The following is a 21,261-nucleotide window of genomic DNA, read 5'->3' as shown; positions in this document are numbered from 1 at the left end:
AAAAAACAAAGAAAAAGCAGCACAGCACCTAGCCAATTGCCTCACTGCACAATTTTAGGGATAACAATCACACATATTCTATGTGAAAAGCAACTCCCAGAGCATAGAAATATGATGTGACATGAATGGTGCTTCTTAGAATTGTGCAATGTGATAGCTCTGCTGACTGGCACACAGGTGCTCAATGCACATGTACTGAACTGTTCCAGGGAAAAATTGATTGTCAAAGAAACTAGAAAGAAATTAACAACTCTGAATGATAGACTGCATTCCTGAACATAAAGGGCATATTCCAGAACTGTAGTACCTCTTTCATGGAGATTAAATTAGCTTCATGCCTGAGGTTTCTTGGTTTCTTTTCTGTTTTGTTTTTGAGACGGAGTCTCTGTTGCCCAGACTAGGGTGCAGTGGCGCAATCTCGGCTGACTGCAACCTGAGGTTTCTTTTCCAATTAACAGTTTATACTACCATAAAACAACCTCCAAACCAATACCTACAAGAAACACTCATTATTTATTCATGTGGCTGAAAGAGTAATTAAGTTTAGATTTTTGGAAAAAGTCTGAACAAAAACAGGACCTATATAGTGCTCAAACTATATTTTTAAAAATACTATTTTATTTTTACTCACGTATGAAAAAAATGGCTATACTATCATGTTTACATACATACTAACATTGAAAACAGAATAACGAATTGTATTTAAATTTTATAAAGAACACACAAACATTAAAACAGTGATTGGTTACAGAAAGCAAGAGTTTGAGGAAAAACCATTAGCTATAATTTTCATTTTCATTAAAGAGCAGCACCCTCTGAGAATAATCAAACTGATTAGTAATATTCATCTATACTGCAAAATAATATGTACAAAGTAAAGTTAGTGATTGTACTGATTTTATTACTTTTATCAAGCCATTTTATGTTCCTCACTCAATGCAAAGAAATAAAACATAATCTGAAGAAAAATATGTCCTTATTATTATTCACAATAAAAAGTTGGCTTCATTCTGCAAGCCTGGGCATATTGTACAATAGGGAGCACTCAACGGCTCAAGTGGATCGATGTACCAGTTTGATTCTGATCCACTGAACAGAATCTCTCATCCATATCTGGCGACCAGACTAACTCCATGGGAGCTGTGATAGACTGAACCATTTCTGTGGTATCCCTAGATCACACTAAGTAAGAAAGACGCTACACCAGAAAATATAGCAACTGATCTATCCATAAATTAACATCTATATGCTAGCTCTTTAGTATAAGTTGGAAAAAGTGGCCCTTTCTTGAGCACATGGATAAAAGTATTATTGTAGTCTAAAGATTGCTGGATTGATAGTGTGTTATTATAATGAAGATAAGGTACACACTGAAACCACTGTCAGATTAAGAAACTTCCACAACTTGTCTCAATTCTTCAAATAATGGAGCAAGTTCCTTTTCTAGGCTGACAATTAGTCCTAAAATAAAGAGATTAAGAAAATTACATGTTAGAAAAATGTTCCTCAAAGTCTGAAATTCAAATTTCCTCAAGCCCAAAATACATAGTTACCAAAAGTAAATCAGAACATAGTTTATTTCCCATGACTGAAACAAAATACAGGTTGAATATCCCCAATCCAAAATGCCGGGTACCAGAAGTGTTTTGAATTTTGGAATATTTGTACAATACTTACTAGCTGAGCATCCCTAATCCAAAAATCTCAAATATGAAATGCTCCAGTGAGCATTTTCTTTGAATGCCATATTGGTGCTCAGAAAATTTCAGACTTTAGAATGTTTTGGATTTCAGATTTTTGGATGAGGGATGTTCAACCTGTACTATAACCCTAAATAAAGTAACCAAAAACTCTGTAGTCATTAATAAGTTTATTTTCAGCATCTATTACTGAAGTAAATGAGTGAAAAATACTTATATATTAGGAAATACAGAATAAATTATATGCACTATAATTTGTTAGAGTTCTAGAACGAAAATCTTAATTTATACCTTACTGTTTCAAAATTTGCATTGACTCAGAAAAAATACATATAATTTTTACTAAATCAGGCATACTTTTGTCTCCGAGCAAATTTTAATGGATTACATCAAAAGATAGGTAGATAGCTTCTATACTGAACAAAGGAAATCAGAAATTTATTTTTATAAATTCAACAAAGCTAAGACATAAATAAATATTTCAAATGAAAACATATTTTAAAAATAAATGGTAGAGTATAAAACACACTGGAGTTCATTGATGAACCTGGGAGATAAACATCTAGAAATCAGCATATCTAGCTTCTCCTTAGTTTACTAGAGTGAAAGGCTACCTACCTCAAACAGAGCCTGTTTTATGTTCAAACAAATAAAGATCTTTCTCTGTCTTATAGAACATAAAAAGCATCTGGACTCTCAAGGAAAGGGTCCAAGTACTAAAATATTGTTCTGTACATTATCATAATATACAACAACTGGTGACTTGGTATGTGATAGGTCATGTACCAAAATTGAGATTTAGTATATTTCATAAATATACTTAAAATCTAAACACCATTACTATCCTATATAATTCAGAAAGTGCTTTTACATATAGTATTTTACAGATTTCTAAAATGTTTCAAAATGGAAGAGATCTAATAGATCATCAAATCTAAACCTCTCATTCTAAAGATAAGGTATCTAAGAACAGGCTTCAGTGACATAGCTAGAAGAATTTGCTCAGCTTGGAGAAAAATCAAACAGAAAAAAAATACATTACAATTCTCAACAGCAATCAAATCTAAAGGAGACAGACCTTTTAATAAAAATCCTACTTTATATAAAATGAAGTAAAAAAATTACAACCAAGTGAATAGTCATTATTTTACACATAAATATTCGGTGGAAGTATTGGATACAATGGAATTTTACTATCCTCTATAAAGGATACAGCTTCCTAGCATTTGTTCTCAAATTCTTCAGTTCTCAAGAAGAATGAGACTACGTTCGTCTTATTCAGGCTCTTTAAATTCTCAATCACATTCATTTTCCCCATTAGGTAAAATTTTAAAAATTCTAATTTAATAGATTGGTCTATAATTCATCAATCATTTTAATGCATTTTGTAGGGTTATTTTCACCTTGTTTTCTTAAACTGCTGTAATGGGAGCAAGATGTAGCACTCAAGATAATATTTAATTTTCCTGTCTCCAAAAAAAAAAAAAAAAAAATCACTTACTCATACGGTCTCATTTGAACTAGAAAATAACATTGTAAGATGGAGAAAGCATATATTATCTCCATTATACAGATATGGAAACTAAGGATTCAGAGAAATCACTTCCCAAGACATGGAAAAAAGACAGTGAAACTGGGCCACAAGTTCAAGATTTTTGGCTCTAAATCTACTATTCCTCTTAAATTAAGGTATGGTAATTAAGTTAATTTTTTTAAATTAAGGATTAAAAGTGATATTTAAGGTAATTAAACACACCTGTATTGGCACTGCTGCTGGCTATGAAACTCACCACCAAAGGTAAACGATTAAACTGAACCACCTAAAAAGAAAATAAGAGCCAAATAATATGTTGCATTGTGAAAAGGTAGTATAACTAAACTGAAATGTCTTAATCTTTCAAAACCTTTAAAATGATTAATGTTTTAGTCCAACATCATAGTATTACATTATGAAATAGAAAGGAACTTTCTATTTCAGTGAATATTTCCATAATTAGTGATGATCTCTTAGAGACATTAATACCATTGAGCCTGGAAAGTTTTTAAGGTGAAACCATGTCTTCATTTTTTTATCTCTAAAGCCCAGCAGAATGTCAATTACATCATAAGGACTTAATAAGTAGTTGATAATTAAATGGATAAATACAGTAGTTCTCAGTCATTCAGGTAGGTTTATCTTCACGATATTTTCTGGCTCTTGTGTATTACAGTAATTTAAATTAAATTTAAAATAACTTTAAATTAACTACCTTCAAAAAAAAAAACTTAGTTTCAACCTAATCCTTATTTGAAATTAAAGGTCAGATGGTTTGGTTATGTTTTACCTAATACACATTAAAATATGTAACTTTTAAAATAAAAGATGGGCCTGGCATGGTGGCTCACGTCTGTAATCCTAGCACTTTGGGAGGCTGAAGTGGATGGGATCACTTGAGGCCAGGAGTTCAAGACCAGCCTGGCCAACATGGTGATAGCCCATCTCTACTAAAAATACAAAAATTGGCCAGGCCTGGTAGCACATGCCTGTAATCCCAGCTACTTGGGAGGCTGAGGCTTGAGAATCTCTTGAACCTGAGAGGCGGAAGTTGCAGTGAGATGAGATCATGTCACTGCACTCCAGCATGGGGCGACACAGGCAGACTCTGTCTCGGAAGAAAAAAAAAAAAAAAAAAGAGTAACTTAACATCAATTGATTAGGAAACATAGCTCTAAAGCACAAGGAATTAATTCAGTCTTAAGAAAATATAGCTTGAGATCAAGAGACATGTAAAAACTAACTTCTTTCCCACAAATAATAACCTCATTTATTACATATATATGTTTCCAAAAAATGAAGGAATTAGTAGCAAGAGCAAATTTAATAAACTTTCAAGGAAAGTTTTTTTTATCTGTTACTACAACAAAAAAAGTGTGTCATCTGAGAAATCACAGTTGTTTAGCTAAGGGCACCATCTACTGGAGATAACAGTGACCTGACGTACACTTTTTAGGATAACATGTACTTTATTAAGTCACTTAATTACTTTTCCATCGTAATTATTTCCTGGTATAAAATGTGAAGAAAATTACTACCGTTTAACACAACCAATTTGAAGGCTAAAATTTTACAATTTCATCCCCTTCAAAACTGAAATTGAGAACTATAACACAAACTATTTTATATATAAAAGGCACAAAAATGACAACTGAAATCAGCAAATCATTTGATAATTATGAACTTACCTGGTAGGTGTTATAGTAACAGATGATACTTTTATTTTTTGAAAGTCCAAGTTTGCTCCCTTGGTCTGTTGCCAGGGCAAAAGTGGATAAGAAACCAGGTCGCAAAGCATGCTCCGGAGCATTGTCATTGGCCACTAGAAAAATAAGTGATTTAAGTAAAAATTATGCAGAGGATATGATAGAGAGATTTACAGCCCTTTTTCATAAACCTCTGTTAAAAACTGAGCACAAAGGTTACGTTTCACAATATTGAAAATCATATCACTAATGGGGTCTCATCACTAATCAGGAAAAATTGCTCAGTCAAAAGTTCACTGATCACAAATAAGAGAAGAAATGCTGACTCTCACAATTTTTTTAAATTTTAAAAAGAAAATTAAATGTTTACCTTTTCTTGATATCTAACTTAAAACATAGATTAATCAAGCACATTTAACTGGTTATCTGAGGACTAGGTTAGAATAAACTAATGAAAAAAGTTACAAAACTTCTGCTCTTATAAAACCCACAGCAAGGAATATCTCTCATAGATATTAGCAATCTGCAGCTAGTTACCTGTTTCGTGTTTCTCTCACTCATTAAAAGGTCTGCATGGAGTTTGTTGTATTAATGAGTGCAGGGCTCAAGGCTTTAACACAGATATCCTCATGAAGAACATTAGAACTGGAAAATCTGAGATTATTTTGTTCAAATCCCTCATTACAGAATTAAGAGAAAGCAAGTAATCTGTCCACAACCATTCAACGACCATTTTATAGTGAGTTAGAAAGCACACTGGACCACACATCAGGAGATGATGGGTTCTGTTACTGACTCACGCCCGACTTTGGACTGCAATGTTTGAAGATTATAAACCACAGGACCTCCTTTGTTGATATTCCATGTTCTTATAATGTGTTTGTCAAAATTCTCCCAGAAATGGAATCAATGTCTATTATAGAAATGTTTATAATCTTTACAAATTCATGCAGTTTATTAATAAGAATCTAAGACACAGCTAACTCTCCACTGAAACTGCTAATGAAGTCCAAGTGTCTTTGCACTTTATTACCTTCACTTATAAAATGAAAGAACTAAATCAGTTGACTTCTAAACCTCCGTTCATTTCCAAAGTCTAAAATTATCTGACATATATGACAACTCCAGGTGGAAAATTGTACACAAAATATACAGAACATTATCCAATCTTTAATGTTTGATAAAGCCATTACAGTGTCCCAAAAAAACTAGGAACATCCATGCTCATAATACCATAAAATAAAAATAGTAAAAAATTGTCTGAATCCATACTGACTCTCTGTGACATCATGTTTACTTATGATTCAAATACATGGGTATTATCCTAAAACAACTAGCAATTTGATAAAGTGTGTGTGTGTGTGTGTGTATGTAATGTAGGGGTGTCTGTGTGTTTATCTAGCTGCCTACATGCTCACTCTCATCACTTAGATTTACTAATGGTTTACGTTGCACTGTAAATGTCTTTAACGGGAAATGGGTCTGTGATAAATCCATGCTTAAACTCTAGATGTTAACATGATACACCTGATATATAATACACTGTAGATTCAAATTCAACCTTCAACATACAAAAGCAAACACTTCCGCCAATACTAAGACCACCATCTCCTAAAATTTACTAAAATGAATTTTACATGTTTGCCTGCTGTACTACTCAGATGTAAATTACACGCATTTTTAGTCAAAAGCAAAGAAGATATTTGCATTTAAATGTTCACTTTTACCTTTAATAACAGGTACTCCATCTCTATCTGATACGACAATGGCATGGAGCCCTTCAACACTAGAAAAAGAGAATAGTTAAAATATAAAAAAAGTTAAAATATAAAATATTTCATTTTCTCAAACTATGCACCTCAAAGACATAATAATTCTCATGTATTTTCTGAAAAACCACAGGACCCCAAAATTCTCCCAGAAATGGAATCAATGTCTATTATAGAAATGTTTATAATATTTATAAATTCATGCGGTTTATTAATAAGAATCTAAGACAAAGCTAACTCTCCATTAAAACTGCTAATGAATGATCAGTCCATGGTTTACAAAAGCATGAAAGATTATCAGCAATGGCTGCAGTGACAAAAAAGAGCCTTCTTCTTTTTTCATTCATGCAAATATTAAATGGCCGGTGTTTGTGGCACTTAATACTTTGATACTATGAAAAACAGAAATAAGCACAATCATTGCCTTCACGTGGCTTCCGATCTAAAAAGTGAGTGTGTTATCAATAATCTCACAAGAACAAACGTAAAACTAAAATTGGGGGCAAGTATTGTTAAAAAGTTCATAGGGGCCAGGCACGGTGGCTCACGCCTGTAATCCCAACACTTTGGGAGGCTGAGGCGGGCAGATCACGAGGTCAGGAGATCGAGACCATCCTGGCTAACACGGTGAAACCCCATCTACTGAAAATACAAAAAAAAAAAAAATTAGCCGGGCGTGGTGGTGGGCACCTGTAGTCCCAGCTACTCAGGAGGCTGAGGCAGGAGAATGGCATGAACCCGGGAGGCGGAGCTTGCAGTGAGCTGAGATCGTGCCACTGCACTCCAGCCTGGGCAACAAAGCAAGACTCTGTCTCAAAAAAAAAAAAAAAAAAAAAAAAAAAAGTTCATAGTGATACGAGAACCTAGAAAACAGGAGGTTGATGCAGACAGAGAGTGGACCAGGGAAGGCTTTCTGAGGCAGTAATATCTCAGCTGAGATGTTATGGTATTAAGTGAAAAGACGTGGAAAGACTGTTCCTGGCTGAAGAAACAGGGCAAAACGAATGAAGGCCATGCAGCAATGCTTTCAGCCATGCTTACATAAGTAGTAAGCAGAATGGTCAAGCTATAGCTCTAAAGTTAGAAAGACCTGGGTTCCAGTCCAGGCTCTGCCACTGATTATTTATGCTGTCTTGGGCTAGTTATGAAACCTTTATAAGCCTCAGATTAACTATCTGAAAAATGGGAATAACTGTACTTACTTAGATATTGTGAAATTTAATACAACGCACATAAAGTGTTGGCTGGCACATAATTCGAAAATATCACTTATTAACTAATACCAATGGTGTCAATTGTGCACAGTGACAATGACATAATTTATCACTAAAGTTTAAGTACTAAATAATCAGTGAGAATCCCTGGGAAATTAGCAATTAAGAAATACATACAGTAGAGCACAAAAGTACTGTGTTAAAAAATATAAGGTGACACTCCTCAACTTTCAACATTTATGCAAAACCCTTTCATTTTAACATAAAACTTATAGTCCTGTAACTATCTTATGGAATCTATAAACTACAACTCAGAGATATGTTCAATATCCCTACTGCAACCCGGAATTATCTATTCTTTGCGTTAACTTTAAAGTGTTAACTTTAATATATTAACTAAGGAATAAGAAATAGTATATTAACCTTATGTTTAAATACTGACATTAAATTTTTAAAAACCCCATTGCAAAAACTTTTAAGTCAGAGAAGTGTTATTAAATGCGAGTGGAAAATGTTACAAACAAAATCATTTGTCTTCCTTACACAAAAAATAAGAATAAAATAACTTTATAAATGACTTTTATACTATTTTTATCCTATTATTGGCATGATTTCCTATTCATTCAATCCTAAACTTATTTATGGATTAAAATATATCTCTAAGATTAATACATAACATAGGCCAGGCACGGTGGCTCATGCCTGTAATCCTAGCACTTTGGGAGGCCAAGGTGGGCAGATCACCTGAGGTCAGGAGTTTGAGACCAGCCTGGAAAACATGATGAAACCCCGTCTCAATTAAAAATACAAAAATTAGCCGGGTGTGGTAGTGCTTGTCTGTAATCCCAGCTACTTGGGAGACTGAGGCATGAGAATCATTTGAACCTGGGTTGCAGTGAGCCAAGATCGCGCCACTGCACTCCAGCCTGGGTGACAGAACGAGACTCTGTCTCAAAAAAAAAAAAAAAAAAAAAAAAACCAAAACAGATAAATACATAAAATAAATATATTCTTCTAAGTTAAAAACTAGATTATATAAAACATATCCTACAGATATTTGTACATATGCCAATTATTTTGTGCAGTTACCAAAAGCAACATCATTTGAAACAGTAAAGCATTACAAACCCAACTGTCCATCAAGAAGGACAAGGTAAGATATGATATACACCTACAAAGGAATACTCTGCAGTCATGAGAAAGAGGAAGTTCTCTATGTACCAGGAAAGATTACTCTCAAAGTTACATTCTTAAGTGAAAAAATACAGTTTAGAACAGTGTATACAAGCAGCAATAAATTATGTACCAAAATGTGCAGGCATATGTGTATGCTGTGTGTATAAATATGTGTATATACATGTCTGCTCATAGGTACATAAAATATCTCTACAGATAATGGTGGGTGCCTCTGTGAGGGGAAACTGTGCATGTGGCTGGAGAGGAAGGATGGGCAGCTACTCACTCTATGTTCTTCAGTGAACTCCTGAATCTGAACTTTATGAATGTACTACCTACTCCCAAAATAACTTAAAAAACAGGTAAAGAGGACCACAAAAATGTTTAGAAAAATTAGTGCCACCACAGGTAGCTTCTTTTTTAAAATTTCCATGGAAATTACTTTAAATACAACTAATGCTCCAAAGAAAATAAAAGGACTTTCTTTCTGATGGACTTCACAGAGAAATGAATTCAAGAAAGTAGAAAAATTACTTACACTCTTAAGTATATAATTTTAGAAATCAGGTCCCAATATAAAAGCTGTTTTCAATTCTACATACAATGCACAAAGAGTAATATGAATAGATTTTACTAATAATTAAAAATAACTGGCTCATGAAGAGATATTACACTTTTAGAAGAAATGAATTAAATTTTGTGAAATATTCTGAAGAAATCTAAACCTTAAGCTTACTAAAACAACCATTTTTTTCTAAAAACAAATGTTGCAGTACTAATGAAAGTCATCAGATTTAGTTTTATAATTATGAAATATTTGATTATTTTAAAACATACAAAGTGGGATTATTAAAGCCTGAGACTGCTTTGGGTCACAATCAGATTTTAAATTGCAAACGCAAGAACGATATTTTGCAGAGAATTCAAAAAATGCACAAAAACACACATTAGTATCCATAGCTGGCAGACTTTGTTACTGAGAGGCACTGAGGTTCAACAGTTAAAAGCATGAATCCATGGCTCTGAAGCAGGATGCCTGCATCCAAACCCATACATCTAGCAACAAATCAAAGTGTATTCTACTATTCTTCATGAATGTTCAAAACATTATTATTTCTTCATTATTATTGTTCTGGGATGCAGTAAGCCTAATTTCAGTAAATGATATGAGTTGAATTGGCTTTTTTTCATTATTTAAAAAAAACTTGACAGTACTAATACCTTTCCTGCTATTATGAAAGATTTTCATAAAGCTTTTAACAAATATCCTTTAACTGAATTTATTTCTTGGATAAGCACGACAACCTGGTATTTCCCCTTTCGTTAAAAGATAAAAGACATCCGAATTCAAAGAAGGAGCAAGCATATACTTTCCAACTATTTCTGATCAACATTAGAACTACTCAGTAATATAATAAATACTTTTGGTATTATTCTCTAATTCCTTTATACAGACAGCTTCACCATACCCAGTGTCACACACTATTATGACTTTCAGAGTACACTTAATAGTTAAAATGAGATCACCATTGTCTGAAACATTTCTGATACTTATAATCACAGATGATGTAATTAGAATCAATTATTGCTTTATTAGATCTCCAGATGAATAATGGGTATCTTTCTGGTGGGTTTATAACTTAAGAACATTGAATGTAATTTTGCTGTTTCTTCAATAAGAGATGCTAACACTCAAAAGAGGACTGTAAATCACTAAGACTTCTAAGTGAATTAACTGCACTATTAACTATTTCGTCATATCGCCAGTGTAGTGGGGTATCTCTCCATTCCAATTTGAGCACCCTTTATGCTAAGGTAACTACAGAAAAATACAGAAAGTCCTCATTTTGCACAGTCCCAATATGCACATTTTAGTTAGCATGGCATAATACCTGAATAACTGCATAAAGTAGTATAAACTTTTCTAATTCTTTAGTCTACAAATCATAACATAAATAATTACGCAACTAAGAGATGCACACTGTCATCAGTAACCAGCCACATCATTTCTTTCAAAGTATGTTGATGGTTGGTCACTGTGCATCTGTTATGCAGTTCATGCAGAGATAGCAAAGCATGTAGTTTTGTACCTCCTTGTCTCCCAATGATAAAGTATGTGACATTTAGAAAAAGAGATAATAAAAAGAGGAAACTGGCCGACAAAGATGAAATACAGCAAAGAAATGAAAAGTAATAATGCTGGAAGTGAATTTCAAATAAAGAGTTATAGAAGAAACAGGTGACCAAGGGAATGCTGACACTATCCCTCTAGATACACAGAGAACTCAGTGAAGGCAAACTTATTGACATAAATGAGGAAAGCGGTTGTGACGAAAATTTTCCAGAGGACATGATGCTGGCAAAAAATATTCATATTAAAGGAAATCTCAGAGATACTTCAAAACATTGAAAATACACAGACAAAATACTTCATAAAATTAACATATGGCATATAGAATTTATTCAGTAACAAATTAAAAATTTCTTACCTTGGTAACTTTTTATACAAGAATCGCTTTAGGTCCTGAAAGAGAATATTAAAAAATCATGTTATAATAATAGGCCTTCCACTGTTTTCTAGATCCTGTCCTATCCAAATTTTAGGGACGTTCAGTTATCATTCGTAACCTTTCTTGCTGTGTTTTATCTTTCTCTGTCTGATTTGGATGTTTACTAGTCATGCAACTTGGAGTAAGTTAACTAACCTTTTTTCCCTAAGCCTATTTCATTATTTGTTGAATAGGGCTAATATAGAACCTACATCATAAGAGTGCTGTTAAAGTTTTTTGAGAAGTTGCATGGATTAGCATACCTAGAAATGGGAAACACAAATACATTTTAGCCATAAAAATATATCATAATTTTCATACTAGTGTTTTATATCCTGTTGCTATTGTGTTCACTTGAGAAGACATTATAAACACCTTTCCAGGTTCAAAGATAGACTTTCCACCATCATTTTAATGGTCTTGGGTAAGGTGATATGACTTCTGTAAGACTGTTGTCTCACATTATAAAAATATGCCTTCCATTGTTTCATTATTTGTTGAACTCACCTACTCAACAAATAATGAAACAGTGTAAGGCATATTATTATAACATAATTATTAAAATATTCTGCTTAAGGACCTAAAATAAATTATATATGACTATGTGAGGCAACAGTCTTTTTTTTTGTTTTTGAGAGGGAGTTTTGCTCTTGCTGTCCAGGCTGGAGTGCAATGGCGCAATCTCGGCTCACTGCAACCTCTGCTTCCCAGGTTCAAGCGATTCTCCTGCCTCAACCTCCGAGTAACTGGCATTATAAGCACCCACCACCACGTCCCAGCTTATTTTTTGTATTTTTAGTAGAGATATGGTTTCACCATGTAGGCCAGGCTGGTCTCGAACTCCTGACCTCAGGTGATCCACCCGCCTTGGCTTCCCAAAGTGCTGGGATTACAGACGTGAGCCACCACGCGCAGCCCAGACTTACAGAATATAAGATAAATGGCGAAGTGTGTCAAGTGTTTAACACTAAACACAGTTAAGACTAAAGAAATATAAGACTATTTTATTTTTCTAAGCTGGGGCTCACTGCAACTTCCAAGTTCTGGGCTCAAGCAATCCTTCCGCCTCACTTCCAGCATAGCTGGGACTACAGGGTTATCAATACGCCTGGTTAATTTTTAAATTTCTTTTTGTATAACAGGGTCTTGCTACGTTGCCCAGGCTGATCTTGAACTCCCAGCCTCAAGTGATCCTTCCATCTCGGCATCCCAAAATGCTGAGATTACAGACGAAGCCACCGCACCAGCCAGAAGATTATCTTATTTTGTCTCATTAGACTCTCTCATTCCAGGAATTTCACTGACACTTGAGGTATCAATTTTGACCTCGCATGGATTAATCAGATATCTGTTGTTTTGAGCCTCCAACACTTACTATTCTCCAAACCCGAATGATCATTTTATTTCATGTTATGACTATTGGCTTATTTTTGCTCTCATCCTACACACACACACACACACACACACACACACACCCCTCATTTTATTTCATGTTATGTTTCTAAAGAGGCATGGGTTAGAAATCATCGTAAATTGCCACAATAAACCTAATAAGATATTGTTACCACTTACTGGAAAAAAGTATTCTGGGTACATGTCCTACTGACCAAATTCTGACAGGAAAAGCAGCGAACCATCATTCAGAATTTCAAATGGTAAATACACAGAGCCTCTCTTATACCCCAGCTGGATTGGTGAGTAGGGAGAATATAATTTTCTCAGTCTCAAGCACCTTAGTGTCCTCCACCCCCATTCGAGGCAGAAACTCAGGATCCTGCAAATTCATTCATATTAGTCTCCCATTTCACATACAAGATAAAATAATTAACTGGGATGGGTGGGGATGGGAGGATCTTCTACCTCTCCCCGCTCAGTATTCCCCTCCAAATTCCCCACTCTCCCTTCCTCTTATGTGGGGGTGTCACTCACATCCGCCATGATGAACCCCTTTCTCTCGCAGGATCAATCTCCACGCCTGGAAGAGAAACTCCCGGTGACTCTTACCTCTTTGGCTTCCTCGTCCTCCCCACCCCCAACTTAATAAGCAAGATCAGCCCTGGTCAGAACCCGGCAAAACCCCCGCGGTTCTAGGGCTTGGCCCAGCGAGCCCAGTGGGAGTCGGAGTGCCCCAACACCCCCACGGGTACTCAGCTGGCACGCCTTGCCTCAGCCCACCCCATCCCTGCCCCTCCACCCCAAAGAGCTAGGCCCAAAGAAAAGAAGAGGGGGCCCTCTCCTTCTGTTTAGTCTCACCACCCGCGCCACCTCCGGGACTAGGCCTCAAACCAGGCAAAGTAGCGCCAGTTACCTGGGGTTTCTGGGTTGCCTGGTTCTCTCCGTTGTCACTTCAGGGACAGCTTTAAAGACAGGTTCCTCCTCAAGCCACCGTCACATGATTGATGACCTCTTCGGCGCTCCGGGAAGCACTTTCTACGCCGTCGCCCCACGATACTGGATTTCCGGAAGGGCCTGGCGGAAGCTTCGAGGGCGCGGCCGCCCGACGCGCCCCGCCCCTCCCCCGCCCACCGCGGGCCGCGTCTTGCGCCTGCGCCTTGTGTCACGGGCCGAGGGACGTCAGCTGTGGGGTAGAGGATTTGTACGAGATCGCTGGACCCTGAGGACCCCAGAAAATGCAAGCAAGGTTATGTGTTACAAGACATTCTTGTGCAGAGAGGGTGTATAAATGTCATTAGTTTTTCAGGGTCCGTTATCTTAAAACCTTTTCTTGTAGATGAAGAAATTTGAGGGGATGGTGTGATGAGCTGAAGAGCAAGCAACAGATTGCCTGTGATTGGAAGTATCAGGTCCACAGGTTTCTGACTTGTTTCCTAGGTTCTTGTGACTTCCCCATGGGTGCTCTTTACTCAAGGCCTTATCTAGATTGAATGGGGAGGAGCCATGGGTTTTCTGGAGCACTTCAAGCGTCTACTTTTAACATGCAGACACGGGATTACGGGTACTTTCTATGTTCCCTTTTACATCAGAATTTTTAAAAATTAGTAAGGTCTCATATAATAAATAATAATTGGAAAAAAAAAAAAGCCTTGCCGGGTGCGGTGACTGACGCCTGTAATCCCAGCACTTTGGGAGTCCGAGGCGGGACGATCCTTTGAGCCCAGGAGTTCCACACCAGCCTGGCAAGATAGAACCCCATCTCTACTACTACTACTACTACTACTACTACTAATAACAACAATAAAGAATTAGCCTTACGTGGCGTGCGCCAGGTACTCCGGAAGCTGAGGCATGAGGATCCCTTCAGCCCAGGGTTTGAGGCTGCATTGAGTGGTGATCGCCCCACTGAACTCCAGCTTGAGTGACAGAGCGAGATGCTCAAAAGAAAAGCTTCTTTAGAAATCACATCCTCTTTCAGCTACCACCCTGTTTTTCCTCTACTCCCTTTCATAGCCAAATTTTCAGAAAATTTTAGCCTGGTTTTTAATTGCTGCTTGCATGTCACAAATCTAATCAGAGTTCTGTTGATTCTACCTCCTATCTTTGAAAACTAGTCACCTATCTATGTTCGTACCCTAGTGCAAGCCATGATCATCTCTCTCTTGACAATAACCTCCTATTCTTCTTACATTCTCTTTTGCCCTCCAGTCTCCATAGAGCAACAAAAATGATGTTCTAAAAACCCAAATCGGATCATTTAACTCCTTTCTTGAAAATCAACTTTATTGACTTAGGATAAAGTTCAATATCAGCATCATGGTTTATATATCGTTCTTATGGGGATCTGGCCCCTATATTGATTCTCTCACCTACCCTGGATTCTTTATGCTATGATCATACAAGTTTGTTTCCACTTCCATAAAGATTTTTATCACTTTACCAACTTAGCACATTCTGCCTGAGATATTTCTCTAGCATACCTTAATCCTACTAATCTCTTCTTTTGCATTTCAGCTTAAACTCACTCTCAGAGAAGCCTTTCCTGACCCTCACTGAATAGTTTAGGCCTTCTAGATAAATGCTTTCATTGTGCCCTGTAATTTTCTTTGTAGAATTTATCATAATTATAATTATTTACTTGATATTTATTTTCTTTGCTAGATGGAAACTCTAAGGTTTTTGTCTTTCTTATTCAATGATTGATTCCCAGCACCCAGCTCACTGCCTGGGATATAGCAAGCATTGATACACTTGTTGCCTAGTTGAATGAATGAAAGAGTGGCCATATTAAGAGTATAAAACATGATAAAAACAAACATTTTACAGTGAGAACAGACCTTTTTATTAATATATTGAGATAAACTACAGAGACTGAAAGACAAAAATTCATATTTCATTCAGAACATTCATTAAAAATCAAATGCATTTACTTTGCGTTCTCACAGAAAATTTTATTTAAGTCTGATATAACATTAAATATTTTACAAATCAGACATTTCATTTTAAAATCTAATTTATAATCCTGAATGCATTATAGACAAAGTAAGCTCTCCTTTACTAGTTTCATTTAACTTATACAAGGCTTCCATTATAATTCCATCAAACCTTAAAAATTACCTGCAGCTTTTAAAAATACATAAAGTAAATGGAAAGAAAGTCTTATGCAGCAATCCAAAAACCAAAACCAGAAATTGGCAAGAAGCATTTCTTAATACAGATAAACTGCAAAATATCATTTATGTGTGTTTCTTTCTTCTCACTGGTTTAATCATCCTATTCAAAATAATTCTTTTTGAAACTAATAATTACAATACTCCAATGTCACTGAAAATCTCTGATTTTAATTGTGTACTTAAATGGCAAAGTAGAATATCAGATTGAAATGTACAGTCTTGTGCTGAAGTGAATGAGGCTTGCCATGCCAGGTGTCATCTGCTATGCAGTTACAAGACATCTTGGCAACTAGTCATCCCAGTTTTTACTAACTTACTAAACAAGGACATTTCAAGAAATACTTCTTAACCCTATATATTTCCAGATGGCTGGATATAGAAAGATATAATTATGTTTGAAGCATGGACCTTATAATAGGAATCTCTGCATTAAAATATGAAAAAGAGCAACAGAAAGAAGTCACACCAATGAAATTGTGTTGACTGATTTTCAAAGTTAGAAATAAAAATATCCACTGCTAATGGAAGCCCTGCACTGTGCAAACATAGTGTGGTATATATTAAACAATCACACATTTGAGGTATTAGCTGGAAAAAAATATATATATACACCTGTACATAGACACATCCACAGAATATTCACAAATCTATTGGCCCCAACACCAGCAGATAGTCATATTAAATAAAAAAAATCACATACCAACAGGAAAAAGTTACACATAGGGAATTTACAAAAAATGTGGTACTATAATCCTTAATATAAGGAGTATGTTTTGAATTAATGTTTTGAGGAAAAGTGTTTCCATTTATATGAAAGTTATCTATTTAATAGTAATAAAACCAAAAAGGAAGCTGAATTCTAGGACTGTTTTGCCTGCCAAATTATTGAAGGGATGAACAAGAATTCCTTGAAAAGCCTCATTCTATCCTTTTTCTTTGTAACTAGAAATTAGAATTTAAAATGTTGGAAATTATTGCCAGATTACTTTCTTTTCATTGGTTTATAGGGTATTTTATGGATTTTAACTAGGCAATAGTCCAATGTGGTCAACAGACATGGTTTTTCAGCTGTTGAATGAAAATTAAAATAGGTATTGTTGATTTTCATTAGTTTTTCTGTTCAGATAAGAAAAAAGATTATGAATTCCCTTTCAGTTTGCTTCACTCAGTATGAAGATGGCTAGTAGTAATAGGATAGTACTGAACCCAAGCTTCACATGGGGAAGCTCAACAAATGTACAAATTCTCCTCTTTTAACCATTTGGTCCTTGGACATAAAACTTGCTTAACTGGCAAGATGGCTCACTTGGTCCTCAAGCCAACATCAAGAAATATTTAGCTGTCTTAACACAGGTGGGAGTTTTTTTTTTTAATGAAATACATAGGAATCCATTAAGTAACATCAGCATGTCGTATGTGTTAAATAGCTTCGTTTAAAAATATTACAGATCAACAGAAGGGAAATCAAAAACTTAATCATTTTTCTCAGTAACTACTTTACATACTAGTGTAATTAAAGATTTAACTGGAAGAAAAATTAAGCATAAAAGTATAATTAAAGTGAAAAGCTGGTATTCCACATTCCTGTTCCTATGAACACCTGAGCTGACACAAAAGCTGAGAAGTTTGATGCACTGGCATATATATGCCTTAAGGACTGTACTTTTCTCTACCAAATCTTTATAAATCATAAACAAGCATGTAATGATTATGAAACAAATATTTAGGCGTTCAAATGTAATGTTTACAAAATATATTATATTCACTTATTAGATGAATCCAACTTGACATTTTTCATTGTTGAGAATTCAATTCACATTTAATCAAACTACATTCTGAAATTTACAAATGACTAAATGACTAGCACCAGTCTATTTGGGAACTAAGGAATCAAAAGAAGAGGAGAAGGGTACTATTGTCATTTCCCCCAAACCCTCACAAGGACAATAATGTTTGTGTGCATATGCATTGGTGTATTTGTGTGTGTTTATGTAAAAAGGGGTAAAAATGTAAAGCATTAATAAATATAACTGCTGCTAAACTGTTAGAATACCAGTTAGAGGAGCTAATAAAGCACTATTCAAAGATTGAGGACTTTTAGGTGGTCATTAGAATGAGCCAATGAAATTGCAAAGTTCATGTAGTTAAAAATAAGATGGCAAAATGTTGGGATTTTTATTATAAAAAAGCAGCAAACATGAAAATATTTCATCTCAAGATATCTAAACTCTTCTTACTTTGTATGATTAACTCCAAATTATAAGACACTTGTTGAGCTTTTACACCATGATATAGATGACATTAAGGACTGAATCTTTACTTGCATATTTCATATGTGGCTTAAACTGTCAGGCACTCAGTCTGTCATTTCTCACTGCAGAAAATTTTATCAAACACATTTTCCCTAGCATTTTATGAAATTTAATGGAATGCAGCAATGCAACTGAAATATAATACTGTCCAAAAGCCATGTATGACTTTATAATATACACTTTATGGTACCACTTAACTTTGTATAATAACTTCACCTATCTCCTTAAAGCTGGGATTAAGGGAAAAAGAATCAGTCAACAAGAAGGTAAGTTCACAGAATTATCAGCCATAATAGTGTAAATTTGCCATTAAAATTAGAAAAATAGATGAAATATTTTTCATTCAAGTTTTCATAAATTTTCTGATACATATGAACTTTCAAAGTTAATTAAAATGCTATGAACATAGTTTTTTAAAAAAAACTTACTCTACAGGCTCAACAAAATATTTAAAATTGTATTTTCTCTTAAGCACTGTTTTTTTTTTTTAAGGTAACATTTCTAAGAGCAAGTTGGTTAAGCTGTCTAGTTTTCCTATGACAGTATGTTGTTTAGTTTAACCTACTAATTCAATCAGGCATTTCTATTGATTCACCTGGAAAAGGGGATACAACAGAACATTTTTAAGAGCTCATTTTAGCAGTTTTATTCAACAGATGCCATAAATTAACTACATTCAGAAAAAAAATTTAAACAAAGAACAAAGCCACCCTATCTAGCATTCTCTCACTCACAAAGAAGTACCAAAGATATGTTTATGTTCCACTAACCAAGTATGAAGCAAAATCATTAAAATATTACAACTGCTAACCACAGAAGACTAGAAATCAAATAGTTTCATATCCAGTATACAGGCACCAAAAACTTCAATTTCCAGCTGTTTTCTTTTTTCTAATTCATATTATGGATTTACTTACAAGGAGCTTATTCTTATAGGATTAATTCAATTACTCAATGGTGAATAGATTTTAGCTCAGAATTTTTAAAGGATGACTTGCTTTAAGTTACTGTTCTACCTGCTGCTCTATTTCTGCTCACACTTGCATATGGCCAAACAGATCATGCTCTGATCAGGTAAGTATACTGTAATCTACTTTTATGTTTAGGAGTTGGCATAGGGTTAAAAGGCACAAAGCTATATTTTAGTACTCATATTTCTTATTACTTATTTGTAGAAGAACTTCTTTGGATCCTGCTTAAATGATCACCAAGAAACTGCAAATTTCTATGGGGGAAAATGTGAGTCCTCTTCATAAATTTTAGCAGTCTTCAAGGACATATACATCAAAATTTGGTGGCCTTTTACGTATTGGAATTGTAAATGACATAACTGCACTTTACTGTTCAACACCCTTTTAGTTTAATATTTATAGCCATTTCCTCATATTTTCTTTAAAATCTATCAGTATAGCATTTCATTTCTATGCATGTATATGTATAGTAATTCATAAAACTAAATAGCAAACTGATATTCTACACCAGTTCATTTATCTCAATATATATTTTGGAATATAACGGCAATATTAAAAATATCAATTCCCTCTAAGCTGATAATACTATAAGATTTTACACAAAGTTAAAGTTTTTTTCTTTTTGGAAAAGTTTCATTGTTTAAAGTCCACATATTTGACACCTTGATAAGGAAAATGTAAATGTGTCATATAACATTTATTCCATCAATTTAAACTGAAGTGTCTCATGGAGCTAAACACTAAAGGAATTTAAATAAAAAAGCAGTAACCTGTATGTACACAAAATGATCATTCCATAAATATTTACATGACAAGGGAAAAAATGGAGAATCACTAAAACTGGAAGTTGCTACAGGTGTGATAATCCTTTCTCAAGACATTTTAGTTAGGAATCATGTAAGCTTTTAAAATGAAAATAATTGTAGAAGCGTAACTAAAATATTCCATTTTAGTTTTCAATTACTATTTAAAGGAGCCAGTAGGTCATAAACAGTCCAAGATTTCAGGAACCAACTATTCAGTTTAGTTTTCAGTATCAAATCTTTTTCTTCATCTCTCATGATGAAACTAAACTTACTTACAGAAAAAATAAAGAGTACGCTAAAAGGTATAAATAAAAATTCCAGTTCATCCTCCTTTATAAAGACTGGTAAGCCGCTCTAATTCTTTACAGTTGTCCATGCTCAAGGCATCTGCCTTCCTTCGGAGTCGATCATCACGGTACACTTTTGCTGCATACTGCATATCTGTTTCTGTTAAGAAAGAAAAATATTTTGCTAATTGAATAAAATTTTTGTCACCTAGTTGCTTAAGCTCAAGTGATGCTTTACAGGAGCCCTTCGATATATTTTGATTAACTGACTTAAAAAAATGCAAGTACAACTCCTAAAAGCTGTTTTAGTAGGAAAAAAAAAATTTTAATGAAAACTTTATCTGAAGTCTAGCAGGTAAAACAAACACAGAAAAGAAATAAGGATAGAATCCTGTCAATTCATGTTGGAATCCTTTCTCTCTACTCCTGTTCCCCAGTGGTTTAAAAACTATTCCTCTGAAGCATCATCCTGGCCTCTTTTCCTAAAAATATTATATGCTTTTCAATACTGCCAGTGGTTATTTTTGCTGTGGCCTTCTGTTAAGATTTCAGATTATTCCAAGACTTAAGTATTTAATACAAAAATTTTAAATCTTGTTCTGAGTTTACTTAAAAAATACATATAATAATGTTACTGAAGGAACATAGATTAAGAAAATGCTTGTTATA

General features: G+C 34.6%; 2 protein-coding genes across 3 annotated transcripts in view; both read right to left on the bottom strand.

The window, feature by feature from the left end:
• Window positions 1–596: 596 nt before the first annotated feature.
• LAMTOR3 (late endosomal/lysosomal adaptor, MAPK and MTOR activator 3) lies at window positions 597–14,168 on the bottom strand. The gene is made up of 7 exons (XM_050791552.1): window positions 13,957–14,168; window positions 13,578–13,623; window positions 11,589–11,623; window positions 6,668–6,726; window positions 4,923–5,056; window positions 3,457–3,520; window positions 597–1,461 (listed from the first exon to the last, which is right to left on the bottom strand). The coding sequence occupies exons 2-7, from the start codon at window positions 13,584–13,586 to the stop codon at window positions 1,388–1,390; spliced, it is 375 nt and encodes a 124-aa protein (XP_050647509.1). The 5' UTR covers window positions 13,587–13,623; window positions 13,957–14,168; the 3' UTR covers window positions 597–1,387.
• A 1,693-nt stretch (window positions 14,169–15,861) lies between these two features.
• Window positions 15,862–21,261, bottom strand: part of DNAJB14 (DnaJ heat shock protein family (Hsp40) member B14) — a 51,036-nt gene continuing 45,636 nt past the window's right edge. For both annotated transcript variants that reach the window (XM_050791544.1, XM_050791545.1), the window contains one exon: window positions 15,862–20,752. In XM_050791544.1, the coding sequence (XP_050647501.1) occupies window positions 20,628–20,752 (125 nt within the window). In that variant the 3' untranslated portion in view covers window positions 15,862–20,627. The remainder of the gene's footprint in view (window positions 20,753–21,261) is intronic.

Source organism: Macaca thibetana, chromosome 5, assembly GCF_024542745.1.
Source record: "Macaca thibetana thibetana isolate TM-01 chromosome 5, ASM2454274v1, whole genome shotgun sequence".
NCBI classification, from domain to species: Eukaryota; Metazoa; Chordata; class Mammalia; order Primates; family Cercopithecidae; genus Macaca; species Macaca thibetana.
Note: the sequence above shows the minus strand (reverse complement) of the source record. Positions and strands in the feature narration are given on the sequence as shown.